At 37.0% G+C, this 18,058-nt stretch overlaps 2 protein-coding genes across 2 annotated transcripts in view; both read left to right on the top strand.

Moving 5' to 3' along the window:
* LOC117328266 (choline O-acetyltransferase-like) overlaps positions 1-12,541 on the top strand; it is a 109,780-nt gene extending 97,239 nt beyond the window's left edge. Inside the window, exons 11-14 of the mRNA XM_033885743.1 lie at positions 5,299-5,437; positions 5,657-5,719; positions 8,006-8,143; positions 9,356-12,541. Coding sequence (XP_033741634.1) covers positions 5,299-5,437; positions 5,657-5,719; positions 8,006-8,143; positions 9,356-9,724 — 709 coding nt within the window. The 3' untranslated portion in view covers positions 9,725-12,541. The remainder of the gene's footprint in view (positions 1-5,298; positions 5,438-5,656; positions 5,720-8,005; positions 8,144-9,355) is intronic.
* Positions 12,542-13,263: 722 nt separating this feature from the next.
* LOC117328272 lies at positions 13,264-16,900 on the top strand. Its single transcript, XM_033885757.1, has 5 exons — positions 13,264-13,391; positions 14,737-14,815; positions 15,648-15,809; positions 16,096-16,190; positions 16,781-16,900. Exons 1-5 carry the CDS (start codon positions 13,275-13,277, stop codon positions 16,802-16,804), a joined length of 477 nt encoding a protein of 158 aa, XP_033741648.1. The 5' UTR covers positions 13,264-13,274; the 3' UTR covers positions 16,805-16,900.
* Positions 16,901-18,058: the final 1,158 nt, after the last annotated feature.

The raw sequence follows: 18,058 nt of genomic DNA, 5'->3' as shown, positions 1-18,058 counted from the left end.
TGAGAGGTAACCTACAGTTATTACAAGGATAGTCCATGTTGTTCAGAGGGGTAACCTACGGTTATTACAAGGATAGTCCATGTTGTTCAGAGGGGTAGCCTACGGTTATTACAAGGATATCCCATGTTGTTCAGAGGGGTAACCTACGGTTATTACAAGGATATTCCATGTTGTTCTGAGAGGTAACCTACGGTTATTACAAGGATGTCACGTTGTTCTGAGAGGTACCCTACGGTTATTACAAGGATATCCTATCGCTTGTTTACTGGGTGATACACACTGTATACAGGCGGACAACATACTTTTGTTCGCGTTAAACTTTAGCATACTATCAATCATTCTATATACAAAATGTATAAAGCGTTGGAACACAAGCAAACATGACATACACTTCGTCATTAACGCTAACCCCAGTGCTACAAACATGACATACACTTCGTCATCAACGCTAACCCCAGTGCTACAAACATGACATACACTTCGTCATCAACGCTAACCCCAGTGCTACAAACATGACATACACTTCGTCATTAACGCTAACCCCAGTGCTACAAACATGACATACACTTCGTCATTAACGCTAACCCCAGTACCACAAACATGACATACACGATGTCATTTACACTAACCCCAGTACTACAAACAAGACATACACGATGTCATTTACACTAACCCCAGTACTACAAACATGACATACACGACGTCATTAACGCTAACCCCAGTACCACAAACATGACAAACATGATGTCATTTACACTAACCCCAGTACCACAAACATGACATACATGATGTCATTTACACTAACCCCAGTACCACAAACATTACATACATGATGTCATTTACACTAACCCCAGTACCACAAACAAGACATACATGATGTCATTTACACTAACCCCAGTACCACAAACATGACATACACAACGTCATTTACACTAACCCCAGTACCACAAACATGACATACACGATGTCATTTACACTAACCCCAGTACCACAAACATGACATACACGATGTCATTTACACTAACCCCAGTACCACAAACATGACATACACGATGTCATTTACACTAACCCCAGTACCACAAACATTACATACACTTCATCATTTACACTAACCCCAGTACCACAAACATGACATACACAACTTCATTTACACTAACCCCAGTACCACAAACATGACATACACGATGTCATTTACACTAACCCCAGTACCACAAACATGACATACACGATGTCATTTACACTAACCCCAGTACCACAAACATGACAAACATGATGTCATTTACACTAACCCCAGTACCACAAAAAAGACATACACGATGTCATTTACACTAACCCCAGTACCACAAACATGACATACACGATGTCATTTACACTAACCCCAGTACCACAAACATGACAAACATGATGTCATTTACACTAACCCCAGTACCACAAAAAAGACATACACGATGTCATTTACACTAACCACAGTACCACAAAAAAGACATACACGATGTTATTTACACTAACCCCAGTACCACAAAAAAGACATACATGATGTCATTTACACTAACCCCAGTACCACAAACATGACATACACGATGTCATTTACACTAACCCCAGTACCACAAACATGACATACACGATGTCATTTACACTAACCCCAGTACCACAAACATGACATACACGATGTCATTTACACTAACCCCAGTACCACAAACATGACAAACATGATGTCATTTACACTAACCCCAGTACCACAAAAAAGACATACACGATGTCATTTACACTAACCCCAGTACCACAAAAAAGACATACACGATGTTATTTACACTAACCCCAGTACCACAAAAAAGACATACACGATGTCATTTACACTAACCCCAGTACCACAAAAAAGACATACACGATGTTATTTACACTAACCCCAGTACCACAAAAAAGACATACATGATGTCATTTACACTAACCCCAGTACCACAAACATGACATACACGATGTCATTTACACTAACCCCAGTACCACAAAAGTCCCGTAATTAAGAAAAAGGAAGAAAACTACTTTTGTAGTGTAACATGAGCGTATTATATACATGATATACGACTCGCTATTTTTACTTATATATGGCCTGTCTACAACAGAACATAACTTTCATTTAAGCGATTGCGGTATCCAGTATTTCGCTGCGTTGTCTGTGTGAAGTTCCTGTTTTATCAGGAATCCCGGGATACGTAGATCCGTGGCGCTTATTCTGACAGTTTGTGTAATACCATACAGATGTAGGTTTCTCGTGACCCCCCTCGATGTGTAATACCATATAGATGTAGGTTTCTCGTGACCCCCCTCGATGTGTAATACCATATAGATGTAGGTTTCTCGTGACCCCCCTCGATGTGTAATACCATATAGATGTAGGTTTCTCGTGACCCCCCTCGATGTGTAATACCATATAGATGTAGGTTTCTCGTGACCCCCCTCGATGTGTAATACCATATAGATGTAGGTTTCTCGTGACCCCCCTCGATGTGTAATACCATACAGATGTAGGTTTCTCGTGACCCCCCTCGATGTGTAATACCATATATATGTAGGTTTCTCGTGACCCCCCTCGATGTGTAATACCATATAGATGTAGGTTTCTCGTGACCCCCCTCGATGTGTAATACCATATAGATGTAGGTTTCTCGTGACCCCCCTCGATGTGTAATACCATATAGATGTAGGTTTCTCGTGACCCCCCTCGATGTGTAATACCATATAGATGTAGGTTTCTCGTGACCCCCCTCGATGTGTAATACCATATAGATGTAGGTTTCTCGTGACCCCCCTCGATGTGTAATACCATATAGATGTAGGTTTCTCGTGACCCACTCGATGTGTAATACCATACAGATGTAGGTTTCTCGTGACCCCCCTCGATGTGTAATACCATATAGATGTAGGTTTCTCGTGACCCCCCTCGATGTGTAATACCATATAGATGTAGGTTTCTCGTGACCCCCCTCGATGTGTAATACCATATAGATGTAGGTTTCTCGTGACCCCCCCCCCCCCCCCCTCGATGTGTAATACCATATAGATGTAGGTTTCTCGTGACCCCCCTCGATGTGTAATACCATATAGATGTAGGTTTCTCGTGACCCCCCTCGATGTGTAATACCATATAGATGTAGGTTTCTCGTGACCCCCCTCGATGTGTAATACCATATAGATGTAGGTTTCTCGTGACCCCCTCGATGTGTAATACCATATAGATGTAGGTTTCTCGTGACCCCCCTCGATGTGTAATACCATATAGATGTAGGTTTCTCGTGACCCCCCTCGATGTGTAATACCATACAGATGTAGGTTACTCGTGACCCCCCTCGATGTGTAATACCATATAGATGTAGGTTTCTCGTGACCCCCCTCGATGTGTAATACCATATAGATGTAGGTTTCTCGTGACCCCCCTCGATGTGTTATACCATATAGATGTAGGTTTCTCGTGACCCCCCTCGATGTGTAATACCATATAGATGTAGGTTTCTCGTGACCCCCCTCGATGTGTAATACCATATAGATGTAGGTTTCTCGTGACCCCCCCTCGATGTGTAATACCATATAGATGTAGGTTACTCGTGACCCCCCTCGATGTGTAATACCATATAGATGTAGGTTTCTCGTGACCCCCCTCGATGTGTAATACCATATAGATGTAGGTTTCTCGTGACCCCCCTCGATGTGTAATACCATATAGATGTAGGTTTCTCGTGACCCCCCTCGATGTGTAATACCATATAGATGTAGGTTTCTCGTGACCCCCCCTCGATGTGTAATACCATATAGATGTAGGTTTCTCGTGACCCCCTCGATGTGTAATACCATATAGATGTAGGTTTCTCGTGACCCCCCTCGATGTGTAATACCATATAGATGTAGGTTTCTCGTGACCCCCCTCGATGTGTAATACCATATAGATGTAGGTTTCTCGTGACCCCCCTCGATGTGTAATACCATATAGATGTAGGTTTCTCGTGACCCCCCTCGATGTGTAATACCATATAGATGTAGGTTACTCGTGACCCCCCTCGATGTGTAATACCATATAGATGTAGGTTTCTCGTGACCCCCCTCGATGTGTTATACCATATAGATGTAGGTTTCTCGTGACCCCCCTCGATGTGTAATACCATATCGATGTAGGTTTCTCGTGACCCCCCTCGATGTGTAATACCATATAGATGTAGGTTTCTCGTGACCCCCCTCGATGTGTAATACCATATAGATGTAGGTTTCTCGTGACCCCCCTCGATGTGTAATACCATATAGATGTAGGTTTCTCGTGACCCCCCTCGATGTGTAATACCATATCGATGTAGGTTTCTCGTGACCCCCCTCGATGTGTAATACCATATAGATGTAGGTTTCTCGTGACCCCCCTCGATGTGTAATACCATATAGATGTAGGTTTCTCGTGACCCCCCTCGATGTGTAATACCATATAGATGTAGGTTTCTCGTGACCCCCTCGATGTGTAATACCATATAGATGTAGGTTTCTCGTGACCCCCCTCGATGTGTAATACCATATAGATGTAGGTTTCTCGTGACCCCCCTCGATGTGTAATACCATACAGATGTAGGTTTCTCGTGACCCCCCTCGATGTGTAATACCATATAGATGTAGGTTTCTCGTGACCCCCCTCGATGTGTAATACCATATAGATGTAGGTTTCTCGTGACCCCCCTCGATGTGTAATACCATATAGATGTAGGTTTCTCGTGACCCCCCTCGATGTGTAATACCATATAGATGTAGGTTACTCGTGACCCCCCTCGATGTGTAATACCATATAGATGTAGGTTTCTCGTGACCCCCCTCGATGTGTTATACCATATAGATGTAGGTTTCTCGTGACCCCCCTCGATGTGTAATACCATATCGATGTAGGTTTCTCGTGACCCCCCTCGATGTGTAATACCATATAGATGTAGGTTTCTCGTGACCCCCCTCGATCTTTAAAGTCTGGGATCTGTCATGGCTTCGTTTACCGACAATGCTCCATCTCACCCGCCGTCTGCCATGGCAGACTTACACATTACAACTAGAACTTTCCAAAGTTTTACTTCAGTTTGCTAGGCGATTTCATGTGCTATTTACTCCGAGAACAGAATGTAAATACACATCTCGTTGATATGGGCATGGCTATTGTATTGGTATACTGTTCGTGTTTGTTTTCGAGATTTTAAACAGGTATCCATGTAGCTAGTGTAATTGTTATTTTCTAAATAAGTCAGTCGTTGATGGACGTTTTAGTTTGTGCTCATTCATTCACAGGGTCCACCATTGTCTAGTGTCTACGTATGAGAGTGCTTCCACGCGGAGATTTCGTCTGGGAAGGGTCGATAACATTCGTGCTAATTCCCCCCAGGCATTGGACTGGGTAAAGGCTATGGTGGGAGAAACGGAACTGCCGGTTGGTTTGAATTAGATTGTTCTTTCTACTATAATAAATACAATTAGAATGATGACTATCAAGATTGAAAAACGTGTTATTTAATGTGTTTCAAGATAAACAAACAATGAAGTTAATAATGAAATGAAGATATTATTGACTTTTGTAGTGTCAAATAAATAGATACATAAAATATCATTTTGTTAGTGTTCCAAAAGAAAATATGAAATGCTGTTGCAGGATTCTGAGATAATACGACTGCTGAGAAAGGCTATGGAATGGCAGACAGATATCATGACACAAGTAAGATTTGATTCATAGTTCATATTAGCTTTTTCTCCAATTAAGTAACGGTCATGTGGTAAAATTATCCGTACATTCTTGTTCATATAAAAAAAAGCACCAGATTATACGTTTATTGCGTTTCCCCGTGTAAAACTACTGACATTCACATAAACAGTACTTTATATGACCAGATCTTTATCTAGAACCATAAGGGTTACATAACTAACGAGACGAAAACCAGTTGGCCAACATTAAAGAACGAGACTGAAACCATGAAGTCTTACATTAAAGAACGAGACTAAAACCATTAAGTCTACATTAAAGAACGAGACTAAAACCATTAAGTCTACATTAAAGAACGAGACTAAAACCATTAACTCTACATTAAAGAACGAGACTAAAACCATGAAGTCTTACATTAAAGAACGAGACTAAAACCATTAAGTCTACATTAAAGAACGAGACTAAAACCATTAACTCTACATTAAAGAACGAGACTAAAACCATTAAGTCTACATTAAAGAACGAGACTAAAACCATTAAGTCTACATTAAAGAACGAGACTAAAACCATTAACTCTACATTAAAGAACGAGACTAAAACCATTAAGTCTATATTAAAGAACGAGACTGAAACCATTTAGTCGACATTAAAGAACGAGACTAAAACCATTAACTCTACATTAAAGAACGAGACTAAAACCATTTATTCGACATTAAAGAACGAGACTAAAACCATTAAGTCTATATTAAAGAACGAGACTGAAACCATTTAGTCGACATTAAAGAACGAGACTAAAACCATTAAGTCTACATTAGAGAACGAGACTAAAACCATTAAGTCTACATTAAAGAACGAGACTAAAACCATTAACTCTACATTAAAGAACGAGACTGAAACCATTAAGTCTACATTAGAGAACGAGACTAAAACCATTAAGTCTACATCAAAGAACGAGACTTAAACCAATAAGTCTACATTAAAGAACTAGAATGAAACCATTAACTCTACATTAAAGAACGAGACTGAAACCATTAAGTCTACATTAAAGAACGAGACTAAAACCATTAAGTCTACATTAAAGAACGAGACTAAAATCATTAAGTCTTCATTAAAGAACGAGACTAAAACCATTAAGTCTACATTAAAGAACTAGAATGAAACCATTAACTCTACATTAAAGAACGAGACTAAAACCAATAAGTCTACATTAAAGAACTAGAATGAAACCATTAACTCTACATTAAAGAACGAGACTGAAACCATTAAGTCTACATTAAAGAACGAGACTAAAACCATTAAGTCTACATTAAAGAACGAGACTAAAATCATTAAGTCTTCATTAAAGAACGAGACTAAAACCATTAAGTCTACATTTAAGAACGAGACTGAAACCATTAAGTCTACATTAAAGAACGAGACAAAAACCATTAAGTCTACATTAAAGAACAAGACTGAAACCATTAAGTCTACATTAAAGAACGAGACTAAAACCATTAAGTCTACATTAAAGAACGAGACTGAAACCATTAAGTCTACATTAAAGAACGAGACTAAAACCAATAAGTCTACATTAAAGAACTAGAATGAAACCATTAACTCTACATTAAAGAACGAGACTGAAACCATTAAGTCTACATTAAAGAACGAGACTAAAACCATTAAGTCTACATTAAAGAACGAGACTAAAATCATTAAGTCTTCATTAAAGAACGAGACTAAAACCATTAAGTCTACATTTAAGAACGAGACTGAAACCATTAAGTCTACATTAAAGAACGAGACTAAAACCATTAAGTCTACATTAAAGAACAAGACTGAAACCATTAAGTCTACATTAAAGAACGAGACTAAAACCATTAAGTCTACATTAAAGAACAAGACTAAAATCATTAAGTCTATATTAAAGAACGAGACTAAAACCATTAACTCTACATTAAAGAACGAGACTGAAACCATGAAGTCTACATTAGAGAACGAGACTAAAACCATTAAGTCTACATTAGAGAACGAGACTAAAACCATTAAGTCTACATTAAAGAACGAGACTTAAACCAATAAGTGTACATTAAAGAACGAGACTTAAACCAATAAGTGTACATTAAAGAACGAGACTGAAACCATACGTGCGGCCTTACGCAATAGGATCAAATAAAACAATGGCTTCAGTAAGCAAAGTGGAATTTTGAACAAAAGTTTTAACATTTAAAATTGATACAAGAATAACTCGGTTTTTTATTACATTTTGGTTACGAAATAATTATGTGTCTACTCCTTTTACCGGACATTCCTTTTGCGTTTTAGACTATTCTTGGACACGGTGTAGACATCCATCTTCTTGGTCTTAAGGAAATAGCACTGGAGACTGGGAGGAACGTTCCTACTATTCTGAAGGACGAGACATTTCAAATAGCAAATCATTTCTCTTTGTCTACGAGTCAGGTATGTTCCAACTTGTCTGAAGGAGGAGACATTTCAAATATAAAACTATTTCTCTTTTTCTAAATGTAAGTTGTGGCACTCTAACGGTATAATCTTTATCATTATTTGGTTAAAGTTTAAATCCTACCCAACATACTGTTTCATGTTCACCAATCTCGATATGATCTTGTTCAAGAACGACACCATCTCGTAATAAATGTTTGAATGAAACTTAAGAGCTCGCAAATTTCGTTTTAACTATTTTAGTAACCGGTATGCAATCAAGCTAGATTTTAACCGTACGTTGGACATCAATTTCCTTAATGTACTTTCTGTGTTCTGTAATGTTTTAACATGCCATTGTCCGAGTGCCTTGATCTGACAGAGTCTGGTATAACCACCACTCAGTGGAGCTGAAGCGTTCCCAGTGATATCGATCGTCACCAAAAGGAGTTCGAAAATCTATTTAAGTGACATTTTAGTGCCTTCGTAATTATCTAACAATATTTCCAATCTCAAGTTGAGCATTTTCTTGCGTAATAGCGGTAAAAGATTTGTGGTGATACTGTCAATGTGACATTCCCATCGTATTTAAATTCGACAACAAATGCATTTCCTTCCCGTTACGATAATTATACATAAATTATTATGAAAGTGTTTTAATTCCTCACATCGGAAACACCAATGATTTCTAGGAAGAAACTAGTACAATCCACTCAGCCGAGCTCGTCAGTCGATTGCGTGAACTATCGCTATAAATTTAACAGCTGCCTAGGAAGAACACTTTGGTTAGAGAGGGTTTAAGTGCAAATCATAAAAGAATATTTTGAATATAATCATTAGGCATGGTATTACGAGTTCTGTTCACGTTGGAATTCTGTTTCGTTTAAAGCAAATACAAAGAACGATGCTGGACAATTATGTATTTAAAAAGGACTTAGTAGTCGACATTGTATAGATATGAATCTGTTTGTCCGACAGGGACATAATTATTTGTTCATAACATGACATTATATGTTTCAATTGTACACACGCTTAATAATCATATACTATTTCCGGTGTTTTAAATATCATTCGGCCTGTTTATTGAATACGAATACAATAAAAAAAAATACACTAAACTATTAGTCTATCTAGTTTATCTGTTGACGCAAAAAAAGAATAAGAGCAGTTTATATATTCTGTATAAGTGTTTCAATCAAACAGGTCTCCTAATAAATAGTTCGTTTTTAGGTTCCGACGACAATGGACGCTATGATGTGTTACGGGCCTGTGGTTCCGGACGGCTATGGGGTGTGTTATAATCCACATCCGAGCAACATTGTGGTTTGTGTGACATCGTTTAAAAGTAGCAGTGAAACAAGTTCAGATTATTTTGCCTACACCCTAGAAAGTAGTTTCCTACAGATGCACGAACTTCTGATCAAGGTTACAGAGGAAACAGCATTGACCTGCACAAGGAGCAACAGTATTGAACGGCGTAATGGCGACCTTAAACGGTCAGACAGCAAAAACGGAAGTCCAAGAAGATCAAAACTTGTGCGACAAAAACATGCACAAAACACGAATCAGGACACCCCACAGAACGGATCGAGCAATTGATCACATTAGGTACCGGAAGTAGAGAAATATTTAGAAGCATGAGTGTATTTCAATAATTTAAACCTGTTTTGGAGATAGAAGAAACTTATATCAGTTTTAACAGTGTAGGTAATTGTATGATATTTGGTAAGAGTGTTTGGTAGAAGTAATGTTTTTAAATAAACTTGTTGACAAATTAAATCAACTTTATATTTAAATGAAATATTATTCAAAGTGAACGAAATTATAACATTATTACAGTTGACCAGTAATATTATCGAAAACTGAAAGTGTAAAAAAGACAGGAAGTCAAATAGTCATACTGATCATTGGTAACAGAATAATTTATAAGTAAGATATCGAACTAGTGGCTCGATATCAATAACGGAAGTAATGTAGTACTTCGCATACAGTAGTGGCATTCACGACTCTATGAGGTGTTCACGTGTTGCCATGAATATACACAATGTCAAAACAAAATGAGAACAACGAACTGTAATTTGGGATTCAGTCAAACACAAGCTTTGCTGTCGGAACTCGGTAGATTGACACTAAACTTTTCAGACGATCGGTGGTGTAGTTAACTGATACTATCAGATGTGTTTCCGGCATTGACAGAGAATAATCACACCGTGACAGTGACTTCCCCTTACAGTGTTGGTGCTATCAAGAAATAACCATCCAATTAATGAAAATCAAATGAAAAAAAGTTTTACGAACTAATTTTAACGTATCGATAATAACCCACCACATGGGACACATGGATGATGGATTCACGTGTCATTGTGAGGAGACACACGGATGAAGGATTCACGTGTCGAGTTGAGGAGACGCAGGGATAGTGGATTCACGAGTCGAGGTGAGGAGACGCGCGGATGAAGGATTCACGTGTAGAGGTGAGGAGACGCACGGATGAAGGATTCACGTGTCGAGGTGAGGAGACGCACGGATGAATGATTCACGTGTCATTGTGAGGAGACGCACGGATGATAGATTCACGTGTCGAGGTGAGGAGACGCACGGATGAAGGATTCACGTGTTGAGGTGAGGAGACGCATGGGTGAAGGATCCACGTGTCGAGGTGAGGAGACGCGCGGATGAAGGATTCACGTGTCGAGGTGAGGAGACGCACGGATGAATGATTCACGTGTCATTGTGAGGAGACGCACGGATGATAGATTCACGTGTCAAGGTGAGGAGACGCAGGGATAATGGATTCACGTGTTGAGGTGAGGAGACGCAGGGCTGAAGGATTCACGTGTTGAGGTGAAGAGACGCACGGATGAAGGATTCACGTGTTGAGGCGAAGAGACGCACGGATGATAGATTCACGTGTCGAGGTGAGGAAACGCAGGGATAGTGGATTCACGTGTCGAGGTGAAGAGACGCAGGGCTGAAGGATTGACGTATTGAGGTGAGGAGATGCAAAGATGAAGAGAGCAAGGCGATAACTTTCCACTTTTAGTACCGTTACTTTCGTCTACTGAGATACGACTAAACGAACACCTCCTGAATACGAAATGAGGAAGAGAAGAATATACGTTATGGATTGGCGAAGCTCTTCTGCATTTACCTTTTGCAATGACATGAATAAATTATCATATTCCAACGTAAATTTTGTCTCACAAGGAATGTTGATGATACATTCCATACATCCCGTGGTGTTGAATTATAGTATTCAAACAATGGCTGTACCTAATACATTATCGAGGTAGTTTTCTGTTTTCAGACGCATGGTATGGGTCTATAGGATTACTACGTAGTCACTTATTATGTGTTAGCTCTCTGATGACGTGTACCTTTTATGTATTGAATGGTTTAGTACTCGGACCAAGTGATGGCGTTAACGAATCCTAAGTGGCGAGATCAAGTCTTTACTGAACTACAGGGTAGCGTTCTCTACAGAGGAAAGTCAGTGACTAAACCATATCAAGTCAGAAAATACGTCGTGATCCTTACAATCTTTAACCAACATTGATATAGTATATTTATGTTCCATGACATATCATTTCATATTGATAAAGCAAGTCAATGTTAATATTCTCTCTGTCGAGGTAAAACTTCAGTAAGTCAATGTTAAACTTCTATCTGTCGAGGTAAACCTTCAATAAGTCGATGTTAAACTTCTGTCAGTCGGGGTAAATCTTCAATAAGTCGATGTTAAACTTCTGTCAGTTGAAGTAAAACCTCAGTAAGGCGATAATAAACGTCGTCAGTCGTGGTAAAACTTTAGTACATTGATATATAACCTCTAAGCCGAGGTTAAATTTCAGTACGTCAATAATCCAATATAACGTTGCTTGATTTTCTAAAAGCTAAATAATGCATTGTTCAGCTTTGCTATTTCAGCAAGATGGAAGCAGGATAGATTTTCTTCACTTTAAATATATAGGATGAAAGTGAAAAACATATAAACAGCATCCTGTCTTGTTTTCATAATTACTCTTTGTCGGAGATACAGTACCTGCATGACATAGAAATTAATATTATTCACATTTTAATGATGAAATATCAATACGGCAATATTTATGTTTAGCTATAATACATGTACTTTGTAGTGTGGTACGTAGAAGAAGAAAAAAAAGAAATTTATTAATATTCGTATTTGTGCACCAGTACAAGTAATTGAATTCTGTAGATAGATTATATAATTTTCAAGGGACATGACATTTACTTTTCAGCTGCTTCTGGTAGTCAAATCTGACATAAAGGTTCTGCTATCAAACACTAGTAGTATTTTTGTAAAATGTGCTTATATGAAGTAGTTTGAGACAACCGTTGTATATTAGATGGAGATGGTAAAGTGAGCGTGAGTCGGAACTGTTCCTACAGACGCCTCTTCGAGAAAAAAATAGCCTTTTTTCATAAAATGCTTAAAGATTAAAGATTATCGGCGGTATACGTTTAGTATTTCGGTATTTAGTTTATGATTCAAATTTCCTATTTCTTAAAATAAATGATTATTTTGCATCTGTTTTGTGACATTTTACGTTCTTAGTTTTTGTCCTTCGGCTACATATTCCGTTAATCAGGAAATTGCATCATCGATTAATATGGGTTAAATGTATAGCAAGGGAACTAGCTTCGATAACACAAAGAAATGTATCGTTGACTGGTATCTAAGGCTGGAAACAAACAAATAGGCCGACCATTATGGGAAACATTGCTGGAATTTTCCTTCATACTAACAAACACGCAAACTGACCGAACATCGGTTAATCCGGTTCTGAATGACTGTTCACAATTTATTAATTTATTAATTTGTATGCAAATGGTTGAGGTGAATCACAGTACATGTCATAATAAAAAAGGCGGATGAGAATAGACATTGCTATCGCTTAGATCTATAAACTTAACTCTAAACATTAACAGTAAATGTGACTAAAACTGTACTCATCAAACGATGATCTCTTCTTATAAATAGTAACATGGGTTTAAAAAAAATCATTAATTAAGAGTCATACCAAGTCCCTGGGATGTATTATGCATGCATGTAATAGTGTTATAATAGCTTACTGTAACTACATTAGAAAAAGTAATTTATCAGAAAAAAGTCTTTTTTAACTGATTTATGATTTGTTTGATACAGTCCAATTTTCGTGTTTACTATGACTACACTGAAAGGATGGCTAAAACGGTGGCGATGGTTGACGGTAAGGAGCAGATCTCTATAATCGACTACAGAAATGTAAGTACCGGGAAGACACCAAATATTGTATATCTTCTAATTGGCCCTGTTATTATTTTACCTCGCATCAAATGTGTAATATTTTATAATTCATCTATTGTTTTCCTCACAATAACAATACTCTGTATACTATTAGATAATTTAACTATTCTATACCCCACATTTACAATACCATTTTTATTTTGCCACGCGATAACAATCCTATGTATAATATTGTATAATATGTCCATTCTTTGTTTCATGATAACAATACTGTGTGATTTTGTATAATGTATCTAATCTGGGTCTCACGTTAACAATGCTATATGTGTAATAATGAATAATTTATCCATTCTGTATCTCACATTAACAATGCTATGTTACATTGTATTATCAATAGATAACAATATAGATTATGTATTTGATGGATAATGTCGAAAAATAAATTTACTAAAGACTTACCATTTAAGAATTTTTAGATTATTTGGCCATTTTCAAAATAGATACATGTAATTCTATAATGATGTTATGTCTAATTCCGTTGATTTAAAAAAAAGTGTTAATTGCAATGAAAGTTTATATTATAAAAATATTATTCATTTTGAGGAGTCAGATACCCACCGTTGAAAGCGACACTTAAACATTGATACATTGTATCAATGTTTATGTTGAACTATCATAATTTCTTTTACACTTCGGATAAAAGAAAGTATTGTCGACGAGAACCCTTTGCTTTGTAGGGGTAGATATGTATTGTCGACGAGAACCCTTTACTTTGTAGGGGTAGATAGGTATTGTCGACGAGAACCCTTTACTTTGTAGGGGTAGATAGGTATTGTCGACGAGAACCCTTTACTTTGAAGGGATAGATAGGTATTGTCGATCAGATCCTTTACTTTGTGGTAGTAGATAGGCATTGTCGACCAGAACCTTTATTTTGTGGTAGTAGATAGGTATTGTCGATTAGAAACCTTTATTTTGTGGTAGTAGATAGGCATTGTCGAACAGAACCTTTATTTTGTGGTGGTAGATAGGCATTGTCGACCAGAACCTTTATTTTGTGGTGGTAGATAGGTGTTGTCGACCGGAACCTTTATTTTGTGGTAGTAGATAGGCATTGTCGATTAGAAACCTTTACTTTGTGGTAGTAGATAGGCATTGTCGATCAGAATATCTGTACCTTACGGATTAGATTGTCAAACAGAATAATCTTATCTTGGTGGGATAGAGTGATATTGCCGAACAGTCAATTGTTGTCGCTTTTTTCTATTTTGTTGTATATTTTGTTTATTGTGTTCGCTGATGAGTGCTTGAAATGATTTGTTGAAAATATAAAGATAAATGTATGATGTCTCGATCTCTACAGAATGTCACCTATAGCATATACGACGGTGTCTGTACAAAGAACGCCAGTTATAATGAGGCACAGCGTCTGTGTATACCAGGTAGGCTGTCTTCCGGACTTGCTGCACTGTATCTTACTTCAGTCAATAACCTTCCGTAAAGTATTGTCTGAAATAATCACATATATCATAGCTAATCAACAAGTGATATAGTAGACTATTATCAAATATCATTGAGTATTACAGATAGTACATAATTATAATAACTGCCAACATAGTTATCATCATACTATTACATTGTGTAATTAGTACATACATTGTAATAACGGGCAACATATTAATCATCATACTATTACATTGTTGTAATTAGCACATACATTGTAATAACGAGTAACATAGTAATCATCATACTATTACATTCTTGTAATTAGCACATACATTGTAATAACGAGTAACATAGTAATCATCATACTATTACATTCTTGTAACTAGTATATAATCATTAAAACGAGTAGCATAATAATCATCATACTATTATATTGTTGTAACTAGTACATACTTATAACTATAATAACGGGAAACACAGTAATCACCATACTATTATATTGTTGTAGCTAGTACATACATTGTAATTATAATAACGGGCAACACAGTCATCATCATACTATTACATTGTTGTAATTAGTACATAATTTGTCTTAGTTCCCCTGAATGTTTTCACCAAGAATACAGGTTACGGTTTAATCTGCTTTTCATGTTTTAATTCTTATCAGAATTTACACATATACTGTATCCTCGATTTGTATTGCACGATGATGTAAATTTTGTACGCTTCATTGATAGAAAATAATGGCAATATCGTGGAAGGTCATTGAACAAGACCCATGGGCAAGCTTAAATGAAGTACAAGAACGTGTATTTCTTTGTGTCGTAGATGACGCTGTGTTTGCTGGAAGTCAAATTATGGGGAGTCCTAATAATAGTCTCGTTGTAAACACATGGAGGATAACGACAAGTGATCTGACGTTGAAAGTTACTGTCACTAACGATACATGTACGATTGTACAGGAATCAATGTACGGCAATATCAATGGATGTAAGTATACACCTATACTGTGAAATTAAAAAACAGTTCTTTACGTTTACACTGTATATAATCTGGTTACTGAGACAGTTACCTTGGCACAATCTTAATTTGTACATAGATTATGTAAGATAAGTATCAGCATTCTATAGACAACGATCGTATGAAAGTCTTTGTAAACATAGAACTGTTAATATCACTCTTACCTATGGTATAACAGCATTTTCATCTTGACGATGTCATTAATTGTCATACAATAGTATCTAAATCTAAGCATTATTCATTATTGTTCGTACAGCACCAGGTGAATCAACCTACCTTTTGTCAGATGTCACAGAAGGAGCGCTTCCTAATGGAATCTTCAACATCCCTCCTGAATGCAGACAACCGTTGGTATGTCTGATGATAGGGAAACTAATATCAGGAGGGGAGGGAGTGGAGGGGGCAATATGAACTATATACCAATTCGTGTAGCATGTAATTTGAAAAAGGTCAAGGAAATGCTAGCAATCATTTTATATTCATTTCTTCATCTGAGATTGTATGGTCGGCGCTCTATCCGACTGAAACACTTGGCGTTTTAGCATTCATTATTAATATGTTACACGACTTGACCAAGTTTAAAAAAAATGATCTAAGGATCAATGAGATATTGACCCTCATCGAAAATCTGTGTATAATATTTTGGTTACCATAACAACCTTAATTTCTGAACAAGCACACCTTCACATATTCTCTAACATCCCTGTTAAGTTTTATTGAAATCGGTCGACCTGGAGGAGTAGTCCGGATAGGATATGTCACACTTATTGACATCAGGGGTCATTACTTCGGTAAAAATTCATAAAACTCCATGACTTTCAGGGAGACACAAGTTGAAATTTATGCGAAATCCTGGGAGGAACAGATTCCAGTATAATCCGTTTGTTTCCATAGTAACTCTTCTGAAACTGAATACTTACCAATGAATGTTATCCTTTCAGACTGGTCCTATTGTCGGAAGATGAACAGATATCGTGCCGTATGATGCACTTATTTATGATATGTTTTGAAATAAATAGATTGTATACACAAAAGGATTTGAGAATGCTTTACATAAGGAATATTTAGTTTTTTGTTGTAAAAATTTGCCTTGTTGTAGAAAAAGAAGTTATAAGTTATAGAATCAGTACCAGAGATTTGAAGATTAATTAAAGGGATGAGAGTGATATTTTTATAACAAATTATACAAAATACAATATCTGGTACTACAGCACAAATCGGACCATTTTTCTTCAGCGCCGACAATATATTCACTGCAAGTAATCAAATGGGACTAGAAGTAATTGAAAAGAAATAAGAATAAATAATGGAAAACATCATTCTAAAAGTGATCGTTTATCAGACCATTATTACCTACCAGATACAGAGCGTTATAATAATACACCGCCCTGTTCTTGTTTTCAATATATCAATCTTAGAATACTCGTTATTAATGACATTATAAAAAAAAATCTTGTATGCCTATAAAGATATCCACAAGCTTACAGTGAGTTAAGATAATCACTAAATGACAAACATTTACCTGTGTGACCGACATTATGGATCAATCTAATACCTTTCCTAGAAATATCGCTTGGTGCCGTCTGTCTCAACTTGTGCTACATTATAACTCTGTTTATATACGGCATATCATAATTTGTTTAAATATGTTATGAAAATAGATATACTTTCCTCGTAATCAATCTGATTTTTTTGTGTCGAACTTTTATCCCTGTTACCAGTTCTATTATTATATGATAACTGCCTTTTATATACATCAAGAATTTGAGGATGATATAGGACTGATATATGTACAAATATCTGAGAAAAAACAACAAACACAATTCTATTATGGGAGGGAGACGAGAACTACAGGATGCATGGATCTGTCTACATCCAAAGCCCTATACGAATGACGTCTGTGACTCCACAAGAGAATGCCAAGTAAGCCTAGAGCCTCCATCTTAGCTCAACATATCGTGTAAAGAATAGCGTTGTTTCAGCACGAGTCCTACTCAAACAAAAGCAAAATATGAACAGATGTGGATCGACACGGAAATCCCTTGTAACAGTAAAAACAAATGTGTTAAGCGGGGAGGCGTCTTGTGACTCAATGGCGACACTAGTGTTGTCAATATTAAATTATAATGTAATGTTACATTCTATATTTAGAACCAGGATAGTGAAAACGGAACCAATAAACATAAGAATGACCATCGAACATGTCTTACTTCGCATCA

This window comes from Pecten maximus, chromosome 1 (assembly GCF_902652985.1).
Source record: "Pecten maximus chromosome 1, xPecMax1.1, whole genome shotgun sequence".
Classification (NCBI taxonomy): domain Eukaryota; kingdom Metazoa; phylum Mollusca; class Bivalvia; order Pectinida; family Pectinidae; genus Pecten; species Pecten maximus.
Note: the sequence above shows the minus strand (reverse complement) of the source record. Positions and strands in the feature narration are given on the sequence as shown.

What these genes read in the sequence shown, in the direction of transcription:
- LOC117328272 (XM_033885757.1), top strand. Translation starts at nt 13,275, where the DNA reads ATGATTTGTTTGATACAGTCCAATTTTCGTGTTTACTATGACTACACT. An exon ending in CTATAATCGACTACAGAAAT is followed by an intron (nt 13,392 to 14,736) that starts GTAAGTACCGGG and finishes CGATCTCTACAG; the next exon opens with AATGTCACCTATAGCATATA. An exon ending in ACAGCGTCTGTGTATACCAG is followed by an intron (nt 14,816 to 15,647) that starts GTAGGCTGTCTT and finishes TTTGTGTCGTAG; the next exon opens with ATGACGCTGTGTTTGCTGGA.